Source organism: Loxodonta africana, chromosome 3, assembly GCF_030014295.1.
Source record: "Loxodonta africana isolate mLoxAfr1 chromosome 3, mLoxAfr1.hap2, whole genome shotgun sequence".
Lineage (NCBI taxonomy): Eukaryota > Metazoa > Chordata > Mammalia > Proboscidea > Elephantidae > Loxodonta > Loxodonta africana.
The window spans coordinates 23,704,804-23,724,015 of record NC_087344.1 but is presented as its reverse complement, the minus strand read 5'-3'; the positions used below and the strand labels follow the sequence as shown (position 1 = coordinate 23,724,015).

The window sequence follows — 19,212 nt, the reverse complement described above, 5'->3', positions numbered from 1 at the left end:
ACTCTCCCAATGCACTGCGTGTTCTCTGAGCTGCATTGGGCGGTGGAAGGGGGCGGAGTCTATGGCGGCCAGATGGGGCTAAAAGTCAGAGAGGCGTGCTGGGCCTTAGCCAATGGGCTGAAGGAATAGGGAGGGAGGCGGGGCTCCTCCCAGCCAATCGACGGGTGCGCCCTCGTTGCCGCTCTATGCTGCTCCGCCCCGGCTCGCTGGTCCCAGAAGGCGCCGGGTTTCCCAAGATGGCGGCCGACGTGTCCGTTACTCACCGGCCCCCTCTGAGCCCAGAGGCTGAGGATGAGGCCGGCGATGCTTCGGAGCGCCGGTTTCCCGAGGAGGAGCTGCCGCCGCTAGATCCAGAGGAGATCCGGAAACGCCTGGAGCATACCGAGCGCCAGTTCCGTAACCGCCGCAAGATACTGATCCGGGGCCTCCCGGGGGACGTGACCAACCAGGTATGGGGGGGGCGCGGTGTGGGAGCGTGGCGGGAAATACCATCCTGCGCTTGCGCGGGGGGAACTGGGCGCCACCAACCTGACGTGCGTGGGGGGCGCCGGCCGGAGAGTCTAAGCGCGGTATCCAGGCAGGTTCGGGAGAGACCAAGTTCTGGATGTGGGGGGCGGCGATGGAGAAATAATCAGCATTGGGCTGAAGGAGGACGTTGCTAGGGGCGACCACAGGCTTGGGCGAGACCAAGTGACTGAATGGGGCGGGGAATGGAAGGGGGCGGGCTGCCTTGGCCGTGTTGGGGGTTCGTGAATGGGCAGCCTAGATTAGAACTTGTGGATATCGGGACGCCAGTTGCTACCTGTGCAGATTTTGCTTTGCCTCCCCCCGCCCCCCACTACCACGGGATGGCAGGGCCTCATCCCCAGAAGTTTCAGGTTTCCCTGGAGTATGCCCTTCCTATCACACACTGATGCAGTCCTCTCCGAGATAGATCCGGAAGTTCTATAAGTCCCTGGGAGCTCCCTTTCCACAAACCCTCAAGATTAATTTGGAAGAAGGGAGTTCCTGCCACCAATCCACAGACCGGCAGGACAGGGGGCCCTGTGTTCTGTGGCGCCCCCATTGGCTGATCCTCCAGCCAGGAGTCCCCTTTCTCTCGAGGCCTAGCTGGGGCAGGCCTTCCCGATGCTCTTTGGACTCAGAGAGATGGCATTCAGTTTGCCCTACCCTGGTGGAATGAGTACTTCCTGCTCCTGTGCACTCAGGCCCACCAGCACACCTGCCACTGGCCCTCCCCTGCCCACAGGTGGGCTTGTGGCTGGTGGGGCCCTTGGAGTGTTGAGAGGGGTGTGATTTGGGGACAAACCTGGGCAGGCGCTGCTAGGCTTGGTCTGGCTTGTTTTGAAGCCATTCCTTCACCCACTGCCCACTGTCTCTCAGCTGGGAATGCACTGTCTCTCCCACGGGTGCACAGTGTGTCTGGCACAAACAGGCCCCAGTGTTTCACCCCCGCAGCTGGCTTTTGAGATGGCCACCAGTGCCAGCAGAAGGCATGTGTAACTACAGGGTGTGGGCTTGTTAAGTACATGGGCTTCCTGGGTAGCCCTGGGTAGCATTCCTGTGGCTTCCCTGACCAACTGCATGACCTTCAGCAGTCCCTTCACCTCTCTGTGCCTGTTTCCTCATCTATAAAATGGGTTTGTTAATACCTAGCTTGTAGGGTTGTTGGAAAAAGTCAAGAACATCTTGCAAATCGAGGTCTAGATGGGTTAAATGACTTTCCTAAATGGGTTAAGTGACTTTCCTAAGAGCTGGAATTTGCACTGAGACCCACCTAACTCTCTGAGAGTGTGGTGGTGTCCCTAAAAGTCTGCAACCAGGCTCTGAGTCCCAGCTCTGTCATGTATCACTTAATGGCCTTGGCAAGTAGCAGCTCTGAGCCTCAGTTTGCTCGTTTGTGAAACGGAGAAGGTAACATAGGCATTCTATGTTAAGTGCTAGAATAGTTGTTGACACCAGTAAGCATTGAGTAAGTGGCACTGGATTGCTCCTCCCTTCATCCCCTTCTGACTCCCTGTCCTTTGGCTTTTGTCTCTGCAGGAAGTTCATGACCTGCTCAGCGACTATGAGCTCAAGTACTGTTTTGTGGACAAATACAAAGGGACAGGTTTGTGAAGCTGGGGGTTTGGTGAGGGTGATGCTGGGAGGGTCCTGGCCTAGCTTTTCCCCTCCTGAGTTCCAGGCCCAACATCACCCCTCAGGCCGGTGCAGCAGGTTGCCCCAATGTGTCCCTCACCCTAGGTGCCCATCTTAGAGCATCCTTGATGTTGCTGTTCCAGGTTGCTCGGCCAGATACCCAGGCACTGGGCCACCCGTCCCTGCGCCTCTCCCCCTAGTCACCCAAGCCTGTCTAGTTCTCTACAGAATAATCCGATGCCGTTCTACTCTCATGGCTTCCACCTGATCCCTGTCACCTCCATTTCTGCCTGGAGGGCAGCCTCCCTCTAGCCTCTCTGGCTCAGCCATTTCCTTCTGCTTCTCCTCCTTCAGTCAGCCAGCTCCAGTCTGACTGCAGATCTGATCCAACCTGATCCTAACCCTGAGTGTTCTTTTCTCCTGAAAATCTGTCTGAGGCTCTTCCTGTGAGGATATGTCCCAGCCTCACCAACTCTTCAGGGTGCCCGCAAGGTTCCAGATTGTTGCCTGTGCCACTGCTCTTAGCTGTCCCCTCTTCCATCCATGCCCCACCCAGGCAGGGTCAGGTGGCTCCCCCAGTGCCCTGGGTTCCCCCCTCACAGCAGTGACCTCCTGGGCTGTCATTGCAGGCTCACCTGCCTGCCTCCTGCACTGAGGGCCAACTCTGAAGATTGGGGGCCGGTCTCATGGGAGGCCCTCAGTGGAGACTTGCCTGCCCGCATGTGCTGGGAATTAGACCTCCCAGGGCCTTCATATTCCAACTGGTAACATGAGTTGAAAGGAGCAGAGGAGAGGTGCCCTGTTGAGACCTACCTGGCTGGGAGGCAGGCTAGGGTAGTGGTTGAAAGGTCTTGGGCTCTGGGCTACCACCAGTGACCACCCTGACAGGGAACACAACAGAGAGTCCCTGACAGAGCAGGAAAAAAGTTGGGTACAGAATTCAAATTCTAGTAAAAAGACCAGACCTAATAGTCTGACTGAGGCTGGAGGAACTCCAGAAGACATGGCCCCCAGACTCTATTAAGCCAGAGCTAAAACCATTCCCGAAGCCAACTCTTCAGACAAACGTTAGACTGGACTATAAGATATAAAATGATATTTGTGAAGAATGTGCTTCTTAACTTAAGTAGATACATGAGACTGAATGGGCAGCTCCTGTCCAAAGGTGAGATGAGAAAGCAGAAAGGGACAGGAGCTGGTTGATTGGACATGGGAAGTCTGGGGTGGAAAGGAGTGTGCTGTCACATTATAGGGAAAGCAGCTAGGATCACATAACAAGGTGTGTATAAATTTTTGTGTGAGAAACTAGCTGTAAACTTCTACCTAAAGCACAATTTAAGAAAAAAAAAGTCTTGGGCTTTGGAGGCAACCAGACCTGGGTTTGTGTTGTGGTCTATCCTTGTGCTATGACCATAGCCAAGTGATTTACCCTCTCTGAGCCTCAGTTTTCCCGCCAGCAAATTGGCCATGACCATAACGCCTACCTGCTTGGGTTAGTCATGAGGCTGAACACACGAAAAATCCTAAAAGGCTATGGGTGCCTGGCATGTAGTAGGAGCTTGGTAAACATTGAAGGGTCAGAAGTATTTGCTGAGCATCTATTACGTACGTGCCAGGCATCAGAGAGTCAGGGGTGAGTGACACTTTAGTTCATATAGATTTTCAACAAATAACTTACTGTGTGATGAGCACTGGGGACACAGCTGTGAACTATACAGAGACCGTCTGGTTGGGGAGGAGGATGGTATTCAAACACGGCCATAAAAGGAGGTGAGATGGTTATGGGGACGAAAAGCAGCATGGCACTGTGGGAGCCCAGAGCCAGGATCTGAAATAGTCAGGAGCAGTCAGGGTAAGCTCATGTCAGCAGTGATATCTGTGGTCAGTCCTGAAGGGTGGGTAGGGGTTACCTAGCTGAAGAGGTGGGGATCGGTGTTCCGCACTTAGGAAACAGCAGGCATAAAGGCCCAAGGTAGGAGTGTGCCTGGTGTGGTCCAGGCCCCTCAGTGGCCAGCGTAGCCGGAGCAGCATGATGGGAGCAACAGCGAGAGATGGGAAAGCAGGTCAAAGAGGCCGTGGGGCCAGGCCGTGCAGGGTCCACTGGACCCTGCCATCAGAAGCCACTGGATGGCGTGGCATGGTCTGTCATTTTGAAAAGCTCCCTGTGGCTGCTAGGTGGAAAGCGAACCAGAGTGGCGAGGGCAGCAAAGAGGCTGAGGCAGGCTCCCAGGAAGAGAGGCAGTGAGGGAGGAAGTGCGGAGCCAGGCTCTGGAGCCAGACTGCCTGGCTTGGAGTCCAGACTCCTCCCCTTGGGCAGGGGATGTGCTGCACTGTGCCAAATAGTGGTCGTGAGGAGTGACAGTAACAGGCCCAACCGTTGGCACTGTTCTCTGAATTCATGCAGCTCAGGAAGATGGGTGGTGCTATTGTTATTCCCAGTTGGCAGATGAGTAAACTGAAGCCCCAAAGCCACCCAGGGGCTGGGATTTAAACCCAGGTTCCACCAAGCACTTGCTTGCTTGATCACTACTCTGCATAGCGCGTAGTTACGCATTCCAGTTATACGTGGAGTGCTTGGGACAGAGCCTGGCACATAGTTGGTTTTGAGTTTGGGTAAGGGTGAGAGCAGGGAGTGAGGCCTCAAACCAGGAAGCACTGCTTCATCGCCTGTTGTATGAGTTGTTGGTGACTGTTCCGATTGGCTGTTGCTGCAGCCTGGTTGTTAGGGAGATGGGGCAGGAGATGGTTTAGAAGATGGGGGTGGGCCCTCAGAGTTCCTGCTGACCCTGAGCCTCCCTCTGCCGCAGCCTTTGTGACGCTGCTGAATGGTGAGCAGGCCGAGGCAGCCATCAGCTCCTTCCACCAGAGCCGCCTGCGAGAGCGGGAGCTGTCAGTACAGCTGCAGCCCACGGATGCACTGCTCTGCGTGGCCAACCTGCCCCCCAGCCTCACGCAGCAGCAGTTTGAAGAGCTGGTGCGGCCCTTCGGCAGCCTGGAGCGCTGCTTCCTGGTCTACAGTGAATGCACTGGCCACTCCAAGGGCTATGGCTTTGCCGAGTACATGAAGAAGGACTCGGCCGCCCGTGCCAAGTCAGACCTGCTGGGCAAGCCCCTGGGCCCGCGCACCCTCTATGTGCACTGGACAGATGCCGGACAGCTGACACCCGCCCTGCTCCACTCCCGCTGCCTCTGTGTCGACCACCTGCCACCTGGCTTCAGTGATGTGGATGCCCTGCGCAGGGCACTCTCGGTGGTCCACACACCCACCTTCTGCCAGGTGAGCCCCGTGCCCAGTGCAAGGGGTTATGGGAGGCAGTGCCAGGCCCAGAGCACCTGAAGGGCTATTGGGAGTCACTCACCTGCTCTGTCCTCCTAATGCCTTCGTCCGTAAAGCCAGGGTAATGGGACTTTGAAACAAGGTTCTGTTAGAGACTGCATAGTGTGGGTGAGCACCCAGGGGCGAGCCAGGTGGCCAGGATTCGAATCCTTACACCACCTCAGGCAACTCACTTAACCTCGCTGGCGTCAAGCTCCCCTGTAGAACTCAGGTGAGGTGGCTTTACAACCACCAGTTGTGAGTCTCGCTCAGTCATTCGCTCATGACCTCATCAGACACTTGTTGGCACCTCCTGGGCCCCAGCCCTGGGCCAGGCAGAGCTGAGGAGGCCACTTCTATTCCTTGAGGTTAGGAAGTCAGGCTTGGGAGTCAGACAGGCTGGCCTTGGCCAGATCCCAGCCTTGCTCCGTGACCCTGGGTAAGTCCCTCTGCCTTCTGAACCTTGGTCCCCCTTCTCTGTGTGCTCTTCTTCAGTACCCTTCTTCAACGCTCACGTACTGGGTTGGCTAAACAGTCCCTCATTTGTTCAAGTCACATTTGTCAGGCACTTCTGTGCAAATGGTTAACTGCTAACCGAAAGGTTGGCAATTCAAGTCCACCGAGAGGCACCTCAGAAGAAAGGCTTAGTGTATACTTCCGAAAAATCTGCCATTGAAAACCCTATGGAGCATAGTTCTACCCTGACACGTTGTCATGAGTCGGGGTGGACTTGAGTTGGAGTCAACTTGACAGCAATGGACTTTTTCTATGTGTGTGTGACAGGCAGTGCGGGGTGAAATTAGGCCTAGTCCCCAGCTGGTCTCACTCTCAGGTCCCCATGGCGGATGCTCCGCAGCCCTCACCGTGTGCCATATCACCTGGACTCATTTTTTCCATTTTATTGATTTTTGTGAACAGGCGATTCACTCACGTTTCCAAATTCAGCCGTCCAGAAGGGTCAGTGGTTTAGGCTCCCTCCCAGCCTCCAGCGCTTTCTTCAGCAGCCACCCCGCACACAGCATGTGTCTCCATTCAGAGATGCCATCACACCTTTCGGATGAATGGGTGGATATGTCCCTTTCCCCTTTTCTCAACCCAAATAGTGCTGTACCTGGTTTGGTTTGATCTTCTCCACTTGGTTTGTCTTGGGGATCTTTCCATGTTTGGACGTAAGCACTTCCTTGTTCTTTTCTGGCTGCGCAGTTTCCATCCTGTGGATTCTGTGCTAGGCCCTTACCAGTTACCAGTTGCCATCAAGTCAGTTCCAACTCATGGTGACCGTGTGTGTGTCAGAGCAGAGCTGTGCTCCAAAGGCTGATTTTTCAGAAGTAGGTTGCCAGGATTTTCTTACGAGGTGCCTCTGGATGAACCCATAATGCCAACCTTTTGGTTAGCATCAGAGTGCTTAACTGCATCACCCAGTGACTCCGCTAGGCCCCTACTGATAGACATTTGCGTTGGTCCCAAAGCATGTTGAAGCCATCTGTGTTCTCTCTCAGGACCCACAAGGGTATGTCTCAGAAGGATCTTGGGCCTGGCAGCAGCCTGGCCACATCTGGTCCCAGTTCCTTCTCTGGCCTGGGCAAAGGACTGTCCCTCTCTGACCTTCAGTCTCCTTGTCTGCAAAGTGGGGGTGCTGACAGTACCTCCTCTGCACTGTAGAGAAACGAGGCCAGCCGCGCCGCGCAGCCCCTCGGTGCCAGGCAGGGCCACGGCTGAGTGCCCTCACAGCATCCGCTTTCCTGGGCGAAGTCCTACCACAGTTCCAGCATCCAAGTGCCCTGAAACTCAGATCTGTTCCCTGAGTTTGGCAGGCACACTTGGTGGCAAAACCTGACCTGAACTGACGTGGGACTACGAATGGGCTTTGTCTTTGTGTCTTGCTGCAGAACTATCCGTGGGTTTGATTACAGCGAGCTGCCCTAGACCTTACTGAGGGATACCTACTATATAGCGTGTGTAGCATTCTAGCCTTCTACCTCCACAGACTCCTTAATCGCGGAAGACATCTGGCTCCAGGGTTCCGGCTCCAGGGCCGCAGGCCTGAAGTACAGCTGTGGAGGGTGGAGGGGCCTCCCTGACCTGGCCATGTGACCTTCCCCTCCCCTATCCAGTCTCACCCAGGCTGTGCCTTTTCCAGCCCCATGACAGTGTCCTAGCCTGAACTTCCTCTTCCTCGCCAGCCCCTCCTCTTCCCTGCTATGCCGTGTGAGGAAGTGGCCCTCCCCTGTGCCTTGGTGGCTCCAGAACCCTAATCACAGTCCCTCCGTGGCATTGGTGTGAGGCCAGAGGAGTTGACCAGTGTGAGGCAGGCCCCAGCTCTGCCCTCAGTAGCAGTGTGACCTTAGGCACGTGAGCCTCTCTGCCTCAGTTGCCTCCTCTGGAACATGGGCAGGAGGCAGGTGGCTGAGAAGAGATGAGCTAATGTGGGCATAGGGCTTGGTGGCGGTGCTGAGTCCCCTCTCTGGAGTTGCTGTCATGGGCAGGATCCATGTCCTGGCCACTGTTGTCACTTCACACGAGGCTGTCACTTGGTGGTTGCTGCCGTCACTGAGTGCTCACCTCTGCTTCCCCCCCCACCAGCTGGCATATGGCCAGGATGGGCAGCTGAAGGGCTTCGCTGTGCTGGAGTACGAGACGGCGGAGATGGCGGAGGAGGCACAGCAGCGGGCTGATGGGCTGGCCCTGGGGGGCAGCCATCTGCGTGTCTCCTTCTGTGCCCCTGGGCCCCCTGGCCGCAGCATGCTGGCTGCGCTTATTGCTGCCCAGGCCACGGTGAGTGTGGGGTGGGGAGGATGCCCAGGGGGTGGGCACTGGGGAGCGGTGGGCCAGGCCCTTCTCCCTCAAGAAATCAAGGTCCCCAGTGGACACCAGCTGGGCTCTGGGTGTGGGAGGGACCAGCAAGGCCCCAGCCTGGGCCAGGCTCTGAGCTGCCCCCTACCTTCCCTCAGGCCCTCAATCGGGGCAAGGGCCTCCTGCCTGAGCCCAACATCCTGCAGCTGCTCAACAACCTGGGGCCATCTGCTTCCCTCCAGCTGCTGCTGAACCCCCTGCTCCACAGCAATGCCGGGGGCAAGCAGGGTAAGGGGCCCCCAACTTTCCCGCTGAGCTCTGAGTGACAAGGGAGCAGGGACGGAGCGGGAGAGACACAGGAGAGTGCCAGTCACAGGGGGGTGGGGACCAGGTGCCTAAGGCCCTCTTCCAGGGAAGCAGAGTACCTGCAGCCAGGCTGAAGGGTAGAAAGTGGGGCTGCCCCACCCCGATGGAGTCTGCCCTTGCCAGGCCTTTCCCTCATGCTCCGCAGTTGTCCTTTCAGCTTCAGTTTCCTGTTCTGTCGACAGGCTCAGGCTATGTTTAATGGGGAGGGTCCTTGCCCATTCCGGGACCACTGCCCACTTCTCTGTGTCTCCCCCCAGGCCTCCTAGGTGCCCCCCCAGCTATGCCACTGCTGAACGGGCCAGCCTTGTCCACGGCGCTGCTGCAGCTGGCCCTGCAGTCCCAGGGTCAGAAGGTAATGCCCCAAGCCAGGCCGCCCGCTCACCTGCGCCACCTGGGCTCCTCCACCAGAGCCCGTCCCTGCTGCACACACCTGTAGCCCCTGACTTTGCTTATAAAACATCACCTGCAACTGGCAATGGCTCGTGTCGGTGGCCTGTTTGATGTCTGAGTGTATCCTTGGTACCCAGTACGGAACCTGGCCTATCACTGGTACACAGGACTCAGGAAGTGACTTCTAAGTCACTTCCATCCACATAAGCCCAGGACTCTCCCCTCTGCCCCTCATGGCAGGGGTTCCCTTTCCTACTCCCAAGAGGGCTCCTGGCTTTAATTGCCAGGGCAGGATCAGGGGACCTAGACATACCCTCTTACAACCAGAAACCAGGTATGGGGCTGAGAGATGCACTACCAGACATCAGTTTGTACCCACCACCTCTGTTCTCCGCATTTCTTGTGGAAGAACAGTCTTAGGAAGAAAGTCCAGACCCCACAGCAGAGTAGAGTAGCTTTTTGCTCCCACCCCAGGTTCTCAACACATACACACACACACACACACACTCATTCACTCACTCACTCACTCTGCTCTGCCTGGTTTGGTCCACTGGAGCAAAATCAGTGATGTGGGTGTGTCTGATTGTAACTGACAAGGGCATGAGGTTGTGTGTGAGGGCCCTTGTATGGCTAAGAGTGACTGTCACCATGTGTGTGTATGTCTGACAGTGGTAGACAGTGTGGGGTGACAGACCCTGACACACTGTGTTTTTGGTGCATGGCTCCTGTGTCTGTCCAGTACTTAGGACTCTCCAGTACCTAGGACAGGGTAACTGCATAGTAGGCCCTCAGCAGCCATTGTCTGAGTGGATGGGTGGTGAGTGGGTGGGGCCACTACCTGTCTGTCTGAGTGGCTGTGGACTGGAGGCTAGGCATATGCTGGGTGATTGGCACCCCTGTTCCCAGCTGACTGTGCTCTGTCCCTAGAAGCCTGGCATCCTGGGAGACTCTCCCCTGGGCCCCCTCCAGCCTGGAGCCCAGCCGGCCAACCCCCTTCTTGGGGAGCTGTCTGCAGGTAATGCAGACTCTACTGTCTCTCTGCTGGCACCACCCCACATCCCCTTCCCAAGCCCATTTCCTCACTGGGAGTGTCTGTTCCCAGCAGGGTGGCCTTGGGCAAGTGGCCTCACCTCTCCAGGTCTGTGTGTCTTCATCTGTCAGCTGGTGCTCAGTGTTCAGCCCCTTGTCCACTGGGCCCTGGTCCATGTGTGGAGGCTCCAGGGGGAGGGATCCTGCTCGGCCGGGCCCCTGACCCCTCCTTCTCTTTGTAGGGGGGGGCCTGCCCCCAGAGCTGCCACCTCGGCGAGGGAAGCCGCCACCCCTGCTGCCGCCACTGCTTGGCCCCTCTGGAAGTGACCGGGAGGCCATGGGCCTGGGCCCCTCAGCAGCCCAGCTCACTCCACCCCCTGCCCCCACGGGGCTCCGAGGCACTGGCCTTAGAGGCCTCCAGAAAGACAGTGGGCCTCTGCCAACGCCCCCTGGGGTAAGGCCCTGCCCTGTGCCCAGAGCCACATCCACCTCCCACCCTGCACAGTTCCCTCTGCCGGGGACCCTTGCAAATACCACCGTCCCGCCACAGGTCTCACTGCTAGGGGAGCCCCCTAAGGACTTCCGGATCCCCCTGAATCCCTACCTGAACCTACACAGCCTGCTCCCAGCCAGCAACCTGGCGGGTAAGGAGGCCCGGGGCTGGGGGGGCCCTGGGAGGAGCCGCCGCCCAGCTGAGGGCCCCCTGCCTGCCCCCCCAGCCCCTGGAGGCGGCAGTGGTGGAGGTGGCAGCAGCAGCAAAGCCTTCCAGCTCAAGTCTCGTCTGCTCAGCCCCCTCACCAGCACCCGCCTGCCACCTGAGCCAGGGTTGCCTGACAGCTACAGCTTTGACTACCCCTCGGTAAGTACCCAGCACCCTGTGGCCAGCTATCCATGAGGGGCCAGCTGGTGTGGCCTTTTGTCCCAAGAGCAATTCATCTTCCAAACTGATATTTCTCCCCTACTGAGTCAGCTGGGTCCCAGGCCAGAGGCCAGGGAGACAATGGGAACATGCTGGACACAGTCCCTGCCCTTAAATCTGTCTGTCCATGGACCACCCCAGGTCCTGTTTTCTGTCTGCCTATCTGTCCCTGCAGCTCAGCCCCTGCATCTGTCTGTCTCTCAAGAGGCCTTCCTTAGGCCGTGTCTCTTTCTCCCTAGAGGCAGGGCTCAGCGACCTCTCTGTCCATCTGTCCTCACTTTAGTTTCTGTCTCTGTCCCTGGTTCCAATCTCCTCCAGGTCAGAAGTTGCAAGCTGGCCATCCACAGGCCACCTGTGTTAGGTTTTTTTTTTTTTTTAAAAAGACCTGAAATAAATGCCAACATATAAAAATTGTGGATTTACACAACCCAGGTTCCCCGCTTGCCTTGCAAACCCCCCTACACCTGGCCCAGTGAGGGCTAAGCTTCTTCATGGTAGCCATCACTGGGCCCAGGTGCAGCACCCTCTTGGACAGGCACACACCCCATTTCATTCTGCCTGTGCTGCCCTCTCATGGCCCCTGCAGGCCGAGTTTGGCCCCATGTGCTAGCGTTTGCCTCAGCTGGGCCTCGAGAGGAGGGGGCGGACATGCCTGAGGGCAGCTGGGCCGTGGAGTTCAGCTGAGGCGGAGGTGGGTGCAGACTCCAAACCATCGTGCTTCTCCCACTTTCATTCAGGACATGGGACCTCGGCGGCTCTTTTCTCACCCACGAGAGCCCACCTTAGGGACCCATGGACCCAGCCGACTTAAGGTAAGGGCTGTTGTGGCCACTCCTCCTCTGGGTGTACTGGTTAGCTACTGCTGCAGAACAAACCAGCCCTCCGATAGTGACTTAAAACAGTGAACATTTTGTTAGTTCTCACCTTTCTGTGGGGGTGGCAAGTGGTTCTTTGGAGTCATCCGGCCACTCGACTGCGAATGATGATCCCCGATGGTCTCACCTGCATGGCCGGCGGTTGGCAGGCTGATGACAGGGGCCTTAGCTGGGATGGTGTATCTCTGCTCCACACAGAGCCTGTGCCCATTCATGTGCTGGTGGTCCCAGGGTTCCCCAAGGAGGAGGGGAGGCCTGGTCTGCAGGCTTTATTCAGGCCCCTGCTTGCAGCATCTTGCTGCTGTCCCCTTGGCCAAATCTAGTCACAATCATTTGGGGGATCCACACAAGGGTATAGACAGTAGGAGTCATGATTTCTTGGGGGCCAGTATTCCAATGGTCTGCCTCACTTAGCTCACCCCTTCTCTGCAGATGTCCCCCCCGCCCAGTGGCTTCGGCGACCGGAGTGGTGGGGGCCCCCTCTCTCACTTCTATTCTGGCTCGCCCACTTCCTACTTTGCCAGTGGCTTGCAAGCTGGCCTCAAGCAGAGCCACCTCAACAAGGTGAGGAGCTTCCCTGGCCAGGACATCCCCAGGGACAGCCAGAACGCAGAGCCCCTGCCTCCAGGGCTCTGGGAACTCTGAAGCCTAGGCCATGGCTCAGGTGAACCAAGATGTCCTTGTCTCAGTGCCTACATGTCAAGCACTACCCCTGCCCAGCCTGCTGGGCTTCCCATCACTTCCTCCCGCAACAGCCCAGTGTGTGGGTGGTATTAAACCCAGTTGACAGATGAGGAAACAGAGGCTCTGCTCCAGGTCTCCTGGCTACTAAGTAGCAGGGGGAAGGTGTGAACCTGAAACCCCTTGCCTCTGCCCTAGGGACTCCTTCCTCTGGGCTACAGGAACTGACTCTCCTCTCTTTCTCCATTTTTCCCAGGCAGTCGGCTCCTCTCCGCTGGGCTCCGGAGAAGGGCTTCTGGGCCTCAGCCCAGGGCCCAATGGCCACAGCCACCTGCTGAAGGTACGGGCAGGGGACAGGGACCTGCAGGGCTGGGGAGCCGTGGCCCCTGGATGGCCCCTGACTCACCACCCCCCACCTTCTGTCTCCAGACCCCACTGGGTGGCCAGAAACGAAGCTTTGCCCACCTGCTGCCCTCGCCTGAGCCCAGCCCGGAGGGCAGCTACGTGGGCCAGCACTCCCAGGGCCTTGGTGGCCACTACGCGGACTCCTACCTGAAGAGGAAGCGGATTTTCTAAGAGGCCAGCACCAGAGATGCTCAAGGGCCTGCACTGAGTCGCTTTTGGGCCTTCTGGTGTTTTTTTTTTTTTTTTTTGGTAATAGAAAAATCTTGGAAAGACTTTTCTGACCAACTAGCCGGAGCCCAGGGAGTGTGGGGGAGTCTGGGGGCCACTCTGCACCTTTGGCCTGCTCTGGGCGCCGAAACCCTGCAGCCTTACGAGAGAGGGCCCCAGCCTGCGCTCTCTCCCCTCTGCTGTCTCCTGCCCTCCACTGTGTCCACCTCTGGGAGTCCTCTCTTGCCTCGTTGCTCCTGTGTCTCGGCCTTTCGAGTGCCTTGGAGGTCTCCGTGACCTCCCGTGAAGATCAGAGACTGCCCCCCTTTTTTAACTTTGACAATTGACTTTTGTTTCCTTTTCTAATTTTTAACGTTTTTTAAAAACAATCCAGGAGAACCCCAGCTCTGATTCCTTCAAGGCTCAGCGTGTCTGTTCCTCTGGTCCACACCTTTTGGTTTGAACGGCCATTTTCGCTTTTCCCCGTGTCTGTTGCAGGCAAGGTCGTCTCCTGCCCCTGCCTGCCCACTCTGGCCTGTGCCCAGTCCTGGGTCCCCAACTCCCTGCCACAGTCCCCTCACCTTCAGATGCCTTAAAGCCAGGCCCCAGGCCCCAGCCAGCCAGAGCCTCTCAGACGCCAAGCTCTGGAGCTTGGCTCAGGACCAAACCGCTCTGGCCTGGGGATTGGGCCCCTTTGCCCAGGGTGCCTGCCCCTGGGACAGAAGGAAGTCAAAACCTTGGTCTTGGCACACCCACCCTCACCTTTGTGCCCAGGCCTACATGCAGAGCTGGGCTTTCTCTGCCAGCTGAAGCCAGTCCCCTGCTGTCTGTGAGTGTTGAGCATTGTATCCAGCCCAGTGAGCCTCTGCTGTCCACCCCCTTCTGAAGACAAACTCCACCTCTCCATTCCCAGGCCAGATCACCCGGAGCTGGCCTCCCTTTGGCCCAGTGCCCCACACCACCAACTCCATGTAGATACGCTTGCTCCTGCCCGTGAGCAGGACCTGTCTGCCAGAGGTGACCCTGGGCCCTGCTCCTGGCCAGCTGGGCCACCAGCTTCCTTCCCCAGACACCGGCCCATCTCCACTCCAGGGGGTGTCCTTTCCCCAGTCCCACACAAACCTTTGCTGAATTAAAGTTTGTAAGTAAATGGTTTTAAAGAAAGCAAGACTGGCTGGTTCTTGGGCAAATAATGGGCCAGGGTGGGAGGTCTGGGATGGCCCACAGGTCTCCGCAGGCCCGGGTTACCTGGCCCCCTCCCGACTTTCCCCGCGTCCTCCCATAGTCCCACCCCTGGTATCCTGCACAGAAGCGCTCTCGCGCACACTTCAAGGAAACAGACGGCGCTTATGCTCGGATCGTTACGGATCTATTGTGCGTACTTCCGCCGCGCGCATGCCTAGTCCTCGGGTCACGTGATGCCTGTTATGGCCGCCTCCGTGGCCCGGAGCGGTGTGAATGCCGGGGTCTTGCTGCGGGCGGTCAAGGGGGTCTGGTGGGGCAGACTCGGGGGCTGTTCGGGGGCAGGGGAGGCAGCGACGCCGGCGACAACTAGGGAATTCCGGGCGACAGGTACCCAGGGTGCGCCGGGTGGGCAGCGTTAACCCGTCGGCCGCCGGTAGAGTGCGGCGCAGCCGCTCACTGAACTGTTTTCCAGGCTCGCGCCCAGCGGGGGAGGAGGAAGCCTGCGACCCTGAGCGGCCCCGGGACGTGTGAGTGCGGGGCAAGCCCCCCAGTCCGCATCCCACGAGGTTTCTCAGTACCCCACCGTGTCTCACAGCCTCATCTGCGGAGTACTCCTTCGGCCCCGCCCTATTTGCTTGTCCATCAAACCCCAGCCCCGACTCCCTAACCCTAGATTCCACCGGATTCGGGGTCCCTGCCCCAGTTCGGCATCTGTACTCCCCATCTGTCCCCAGGGTGAACGTGGTGTTCGTAGACCGCTCAGGCCGAAGGATCCCAGTGAGCGGCAGAGTCGGGGACAATGTTCTTCACTTGGCCCAGCGCCACGGGGTGGACCTGGAAGGTGGGAGCTCCGCTTAGAGAATTGGGGTGGCCCTTATTCATTCATTTGAAAAACCGCAAATCAGACTATGTCTTTCCACTGCTTAACCTTCCAATGGCCTCCCACCAAACATGGACCAAAATCCAAACTCACCGTGGCCACAACCCCAACCCAGCTCCTAACCATCCTGCGCTCAGCGCTTGGTTATTGAGCATTTACTAGAGACTAAAACTCTGGCCCTTCCGGAGCTTGTGTTTTTTTATTCTTTCTTCTCTCTATTCTAGCCACACTGGCCTCCATGCTGTTCCTCAAACAGCCAAGCTCATTCCTGCCTCAGGGCTTTTGCACTTGCTGTTCCCTCTGCCTGAAGTGCTTTCTGGCCAGATGTGGCTCCTCTGCACCCTGCATGTCTCAGCGTAAATATCATCTTGATGTCCCGGTCCCCTTAGCGTAGTTAAAGTTCCCATGCCCCAGTCACTCTTACCAGTTTACGGCTGTTTCGCTTGCTTCTTTTTCACCCATCCCATGACAAGAAGCAGAAACCCCATTTGCCACTTATCTATTGTCTATCATGGTACCTGAACATAAAAAAAAAAAACAAACCTGTTGCAATCGAGTTGATTCCAACTCGTAGTGGCCCTATAGGATAGAATAGAACTGCCCCGTCAGGTTTCCAAGGCTATAATCTTTACGGAAACAGACTGTCACATCTTTATCTCTCAGAGCAACTGGTGGGCTTGAACCGCTAACCAAAAGGTTAGCAACCGAGCACTTTAACCACTGTTAAACCAATGGTTAAGCACTTGCCGGCTAACGGCAAGGTTGTCAGTTTGAACCTACCAGGGGTTCTTCAGGAGAAAGACATGGTGATCTCTGCCTGTTAAGAGTAACCAACCCAAAACCAAACCCAGTGCCGTCGAGTCGATTCCAACTCATAGGGACCCTATAGGACAGAGTAGAACTGCCCCATAGAGTTTCCAAGGAGCGCCTGGCAGATTCGAACTGCTGACCTTTTGGCTAGCAGCCGTAGCACTTAACCACTACACCACCAAGGTTTCCCTGTTAAGAGTACAGCCAAAAAAAAAAATCCTGTGAGGCAGTTCTACTCTATTACATGGGATCAGCATCCACTCCATGGCACCCAAATAGAATGTAACAGGTGTTAAATCAGTATTGGCTGAAAAAATAATAGACACTACTTTAAGCGTGTTAACACATACTGATTGAATCTTTATGACAACTCTAGGTAATAGGGAGACTGTTATCCCCATTTTATAGATTAGGAAACTGAGCCCCAGGTTATGTAGACTTGGTCCAAGGTCAAGTAAGTGGCAACATTAGATTCAGACCCATCCCATTTTCACGACTAATCTGTGCTACCCTTCTCTGAATTTTGAGCACCTACTGTTTGCCAGGCTCTGTGCTGGGGGCTGGGGAGACAGCAGTGTACAAGACAGATAAGACCCCTGTCATCTGTCACCAATTTCAACCTAATAGGGACCATAATCCAATAGTTCTACGAGTAAACATGATATCATGAGCAACTGGGAAGAGTAGTCTGAAGGAAGATGTGCAGGGGTTGTCCCGTAGTGGTGGGAGCCTCATTTAATCATTAGAGATGTTGAGGGCATGAATGGAGGGGGGCATCAGGGCAGGCCTACCTCGAGTTCTGTTGTGGAATCCAGCCAGCCCCTAGACCAGCTCCTTATCTCTGGGAAGTTAAGAGCCTTGGCTGGCAGTCCAGGACATAGGTTGGAAGACGAGTCTTAGAGGCAAATGCCTGTGTTCAGATTTTGCCTCTTACCAGCTGTGTGGCCCTCGGCAAGGTACTTAGCTTCTCTCGGCCTCTGTTTCCTCATTTATAAAATGGGATAATTCAGTTCCTATCCCACTGGGTTACTGGGAGGATTAAACAGGTGTCATGCACATGGTTAGCACCCAGTGAATAGCTGGGATTATTGTATAACTAGATCATTTTAATGTCCTGTGATGAGAATGCTATCAAGGTAGGAAATGGCCTCGGAAGAGATGCCCGGGTATTACTTGGAGTTTCAAGGCCCAGACATTTTGTGCCCAGGAGACCAGGAGGATGGGCAGATTAGACACAGGGCCCAGTGGTGGCATTTGAAGGCATACAGGGAGGTGCTCCTGGGTCTGGAGGCTGCCCTTCCAGCTCCACCCACATTGCAGGACATGTCTGAGAGGGAGGAGAAGAGGAGGGACAGTTTAGCATGCTATTGTTTGCTCGTGACAAATGGTGCTTGAGCATCTACGGCATGTGCCAGGCTCAGTGCTAGGTACAGAGAGGCTAGGGCAGGCCTGCGGGGAACAGGTAAACCCAGAGGTCCAGATGTGATCAATGCTATACAAAAATTAAAAAGGGGTAATAAGGGCAAGAGGGACAAGAATTGGGGGACAGTTGAGTCCCCAAAGATGAAGGATCCACTGTGGGAAGAGTGGCGAGAAAAGCATTCCAGGCCAAAGGAACAGTTAAGTGCAAGACCCTGAGGTGGGCCCAGCTTGGTGAGTGGGAGCTGCAGCAAGGAGGCCAGTGTGGCTGGAGTGGAGTGGAGTGAGCAAAGGTAGGGAGTTGGAGGCATGTGGATTTTATTTTGGGTGCGAAAGCCTTCTGGAGGGTTTTAAGCCTGGAGGGACATTATCCCCAAGCACAGTTTTTGATATTCAGAGGGTTGGGAGTGTGCCCAAGGGCAAGTAGTCATCAGCACAGCACAGTTTCACGAAAATGCAGGAAACTTTGGGTTCTGTAGATTTCAATCCTTAGTCCCTGACCCCTCCCCCACCGCTGAGTGAGCTGGTCCCTCCTTCAGGAGCAGCAGGGAGACCTCACAGGGACAGGGTTGCAGCAAGAATTCAAGGGCTGAACAGAACCTGCCTTCCAGCTACTCTGAGGTCAAGTCCACGCTCACTAATGGTTCCCTGTACCCAGCCAGGTCCTCGGCCTACTAGGAAGTCCTTGGGAAATGGGACGCCCCAGACACCCCTTTGTAAAAGGGAAGGGCTGGCTGAGTAAATGACGGCGTGGAGCGTGCACACAGTGGGTATGCAGGCCCGGGAGGGAGATGGGAGGCGCAGAAACACATGGCTTCTCCTTTCCACCCTCCCCGATGGCACCTGCCTGCAGTGGTGGCCCCTTGATAACGCCCCCTCCCTCACTACCCCCAGGGGCCTGTGAAGCATCCCTGGCGTGCTCCACCTGCCATGTGTATGTGAGCGAGGACCACCTGCATCTTCTGCCTCAACCTGATGAGAGGTGAGCCTCTGGATCCCGGCTGTGCAGAGGCCCGTCTGGGCAGCAGGGGCAGGACAGCCCCAGCTCTCCCCCACCCCACCTCCTCCCTGCCTGCCCTCCTCCCCAGCCGGGCAGAGCACCTGCAGCTCACACTGCCCTCACCACCCCAGGGAGGACGACATGCTGGACATGGCTCCCCTCCTCCAGGAGAACTCCCGACTGGGCTGCCAGATCCTGCTGACGCCCGAGCTAGAGGGGGCTGAATTCACCCTGCCCAAGATCACCAGGAACTTCTACGTGGACGGCCACGTCCCCAAGCCCCACTGACATGGGCGGCTGCACCATGCCGGACACCATGGCCCCAAGGCCAGGACTGAGGAAGAGCCCCGCTGCCAGCCCAGCCCAGCCCAGAGCAAGGACAGGCCGTGTGATGATGGAAGGACCGCGGAGCCCAAAGCCCCTGCTTAAGAGAGACCCAGGGCAGGCTCTGGTGGGGACAGGCTGCCTACTGAGGTGGCTTCCCCAAGACCTCAGAAAATGGGCTGTGGATGGGAGTGAAATCTAATTGGAGCCACAATAAAACTGTCTCACAGACTTCCAGCTTTTGAGTTTACTTGGGGGGCAGTCTTTGGATCAAGGACGGCGTCTTCCGTGGCCCCAACTCCCCCTCAAGCAGCGATGGGGGCAGCTGGTGAGTTAAGTCTGAGGCCTGGAGCTGAGTTCCTAGGGAGAGAGCCCCCCAGCGGGAAGGGCCCACGTGGGTCTGCGTGGGTAGGCCCCGCCCCCGCAGCCGCGGAAGGATTTGGAGGGGTCACCGAACGTGGCCGCAGGGGTGTG

The 19,212-nt window shown here is 56.8% G+C and overlaps 2 protein-coding genes across 6 annotated transcripts; both read left to right on the top strand.

The window, feature by feature from the left end:
- The first annotated feature begins 4 nt into the window (after window positions 1-4).
- Window positions 5-13,117, top strand: RAVER1 (ribonucleoprotein, PTB binding 1). Of its 4 annotated transcripts, XM_010593358.3 has the most exons (14): window positions 186-449; window positions 2,044-2,110; window positions 4,947-5,416; window positions 8,039-8,230; window positions 8,407-8,536; window positions 8,872-8,966; window positions 9,932-10,019; window positions 10,276-10,487; window positions 10,584-10,677; window positions 10,753-10,892; window positions 11,690-11,764; window positions 12,260-12,391; window positions 12,765-12,848; window positions 12,938-13,117. In XM_010593358.3, the coding sequence occupies exons 1-14, from the start codon at window positions 186-188 to the stop codon at window positions 13,082-13,084; spliced, it is 2,190 nt and encodes a 729-aa protein (XP_010591660.2). In that variant the 3' UTR covers window positions 13,085-13,117. The 4 variants fall into 4 exon arrangements, with proteins under 4 accessions (XP_023408206.1, XP_064136713.1, XP_003413142.1 ...); XM_023552438.2 differs by having other exon boundaries at window positions 5-449; window positions 9,935-10,019; window positions 10,584-10,892; XM_003413094.4 differs by having other exon boundaries at window positions 6-449; window positions 10,584-10,892.
- Window positions 13,118-13,226: 109 nt separating this feature from the next.
- On the top strand, window positions 13,227-18,981 carry FDX2 (ferredoxin 2). Of its 2 annotated transcripts, none has more exons than XM_003413095.4 (5): window positions 13,227-14,692; window positions 14,778-14,832; window positions 15,040-15,146; window positions 18,309-18,396; window positions 18,546-18,981. In XM_003413095.4, exons 1-5 carry the CDS (start codon window positions 14,539-14,541, stop codon window positions 18,700-18,702), a joined length of 561 nt encoding a protein of 186 aa, XP_003413143.2. In that variant the 5' UTR covers window positions 13,227-14,538; the 3' UTR covers window positions 18,703-18,981. The 2 variants fall into 2 exon arrangements, with proteins under 2 accessions (XP_003413143.2, XP_023408209.1); XM_023552441.2 differs by having other exon boundaries at window positions 18,583-18,693.
- The last annotated feature ends 231 nt before the right edge of the window (window positions 18,982-19,212 follow it).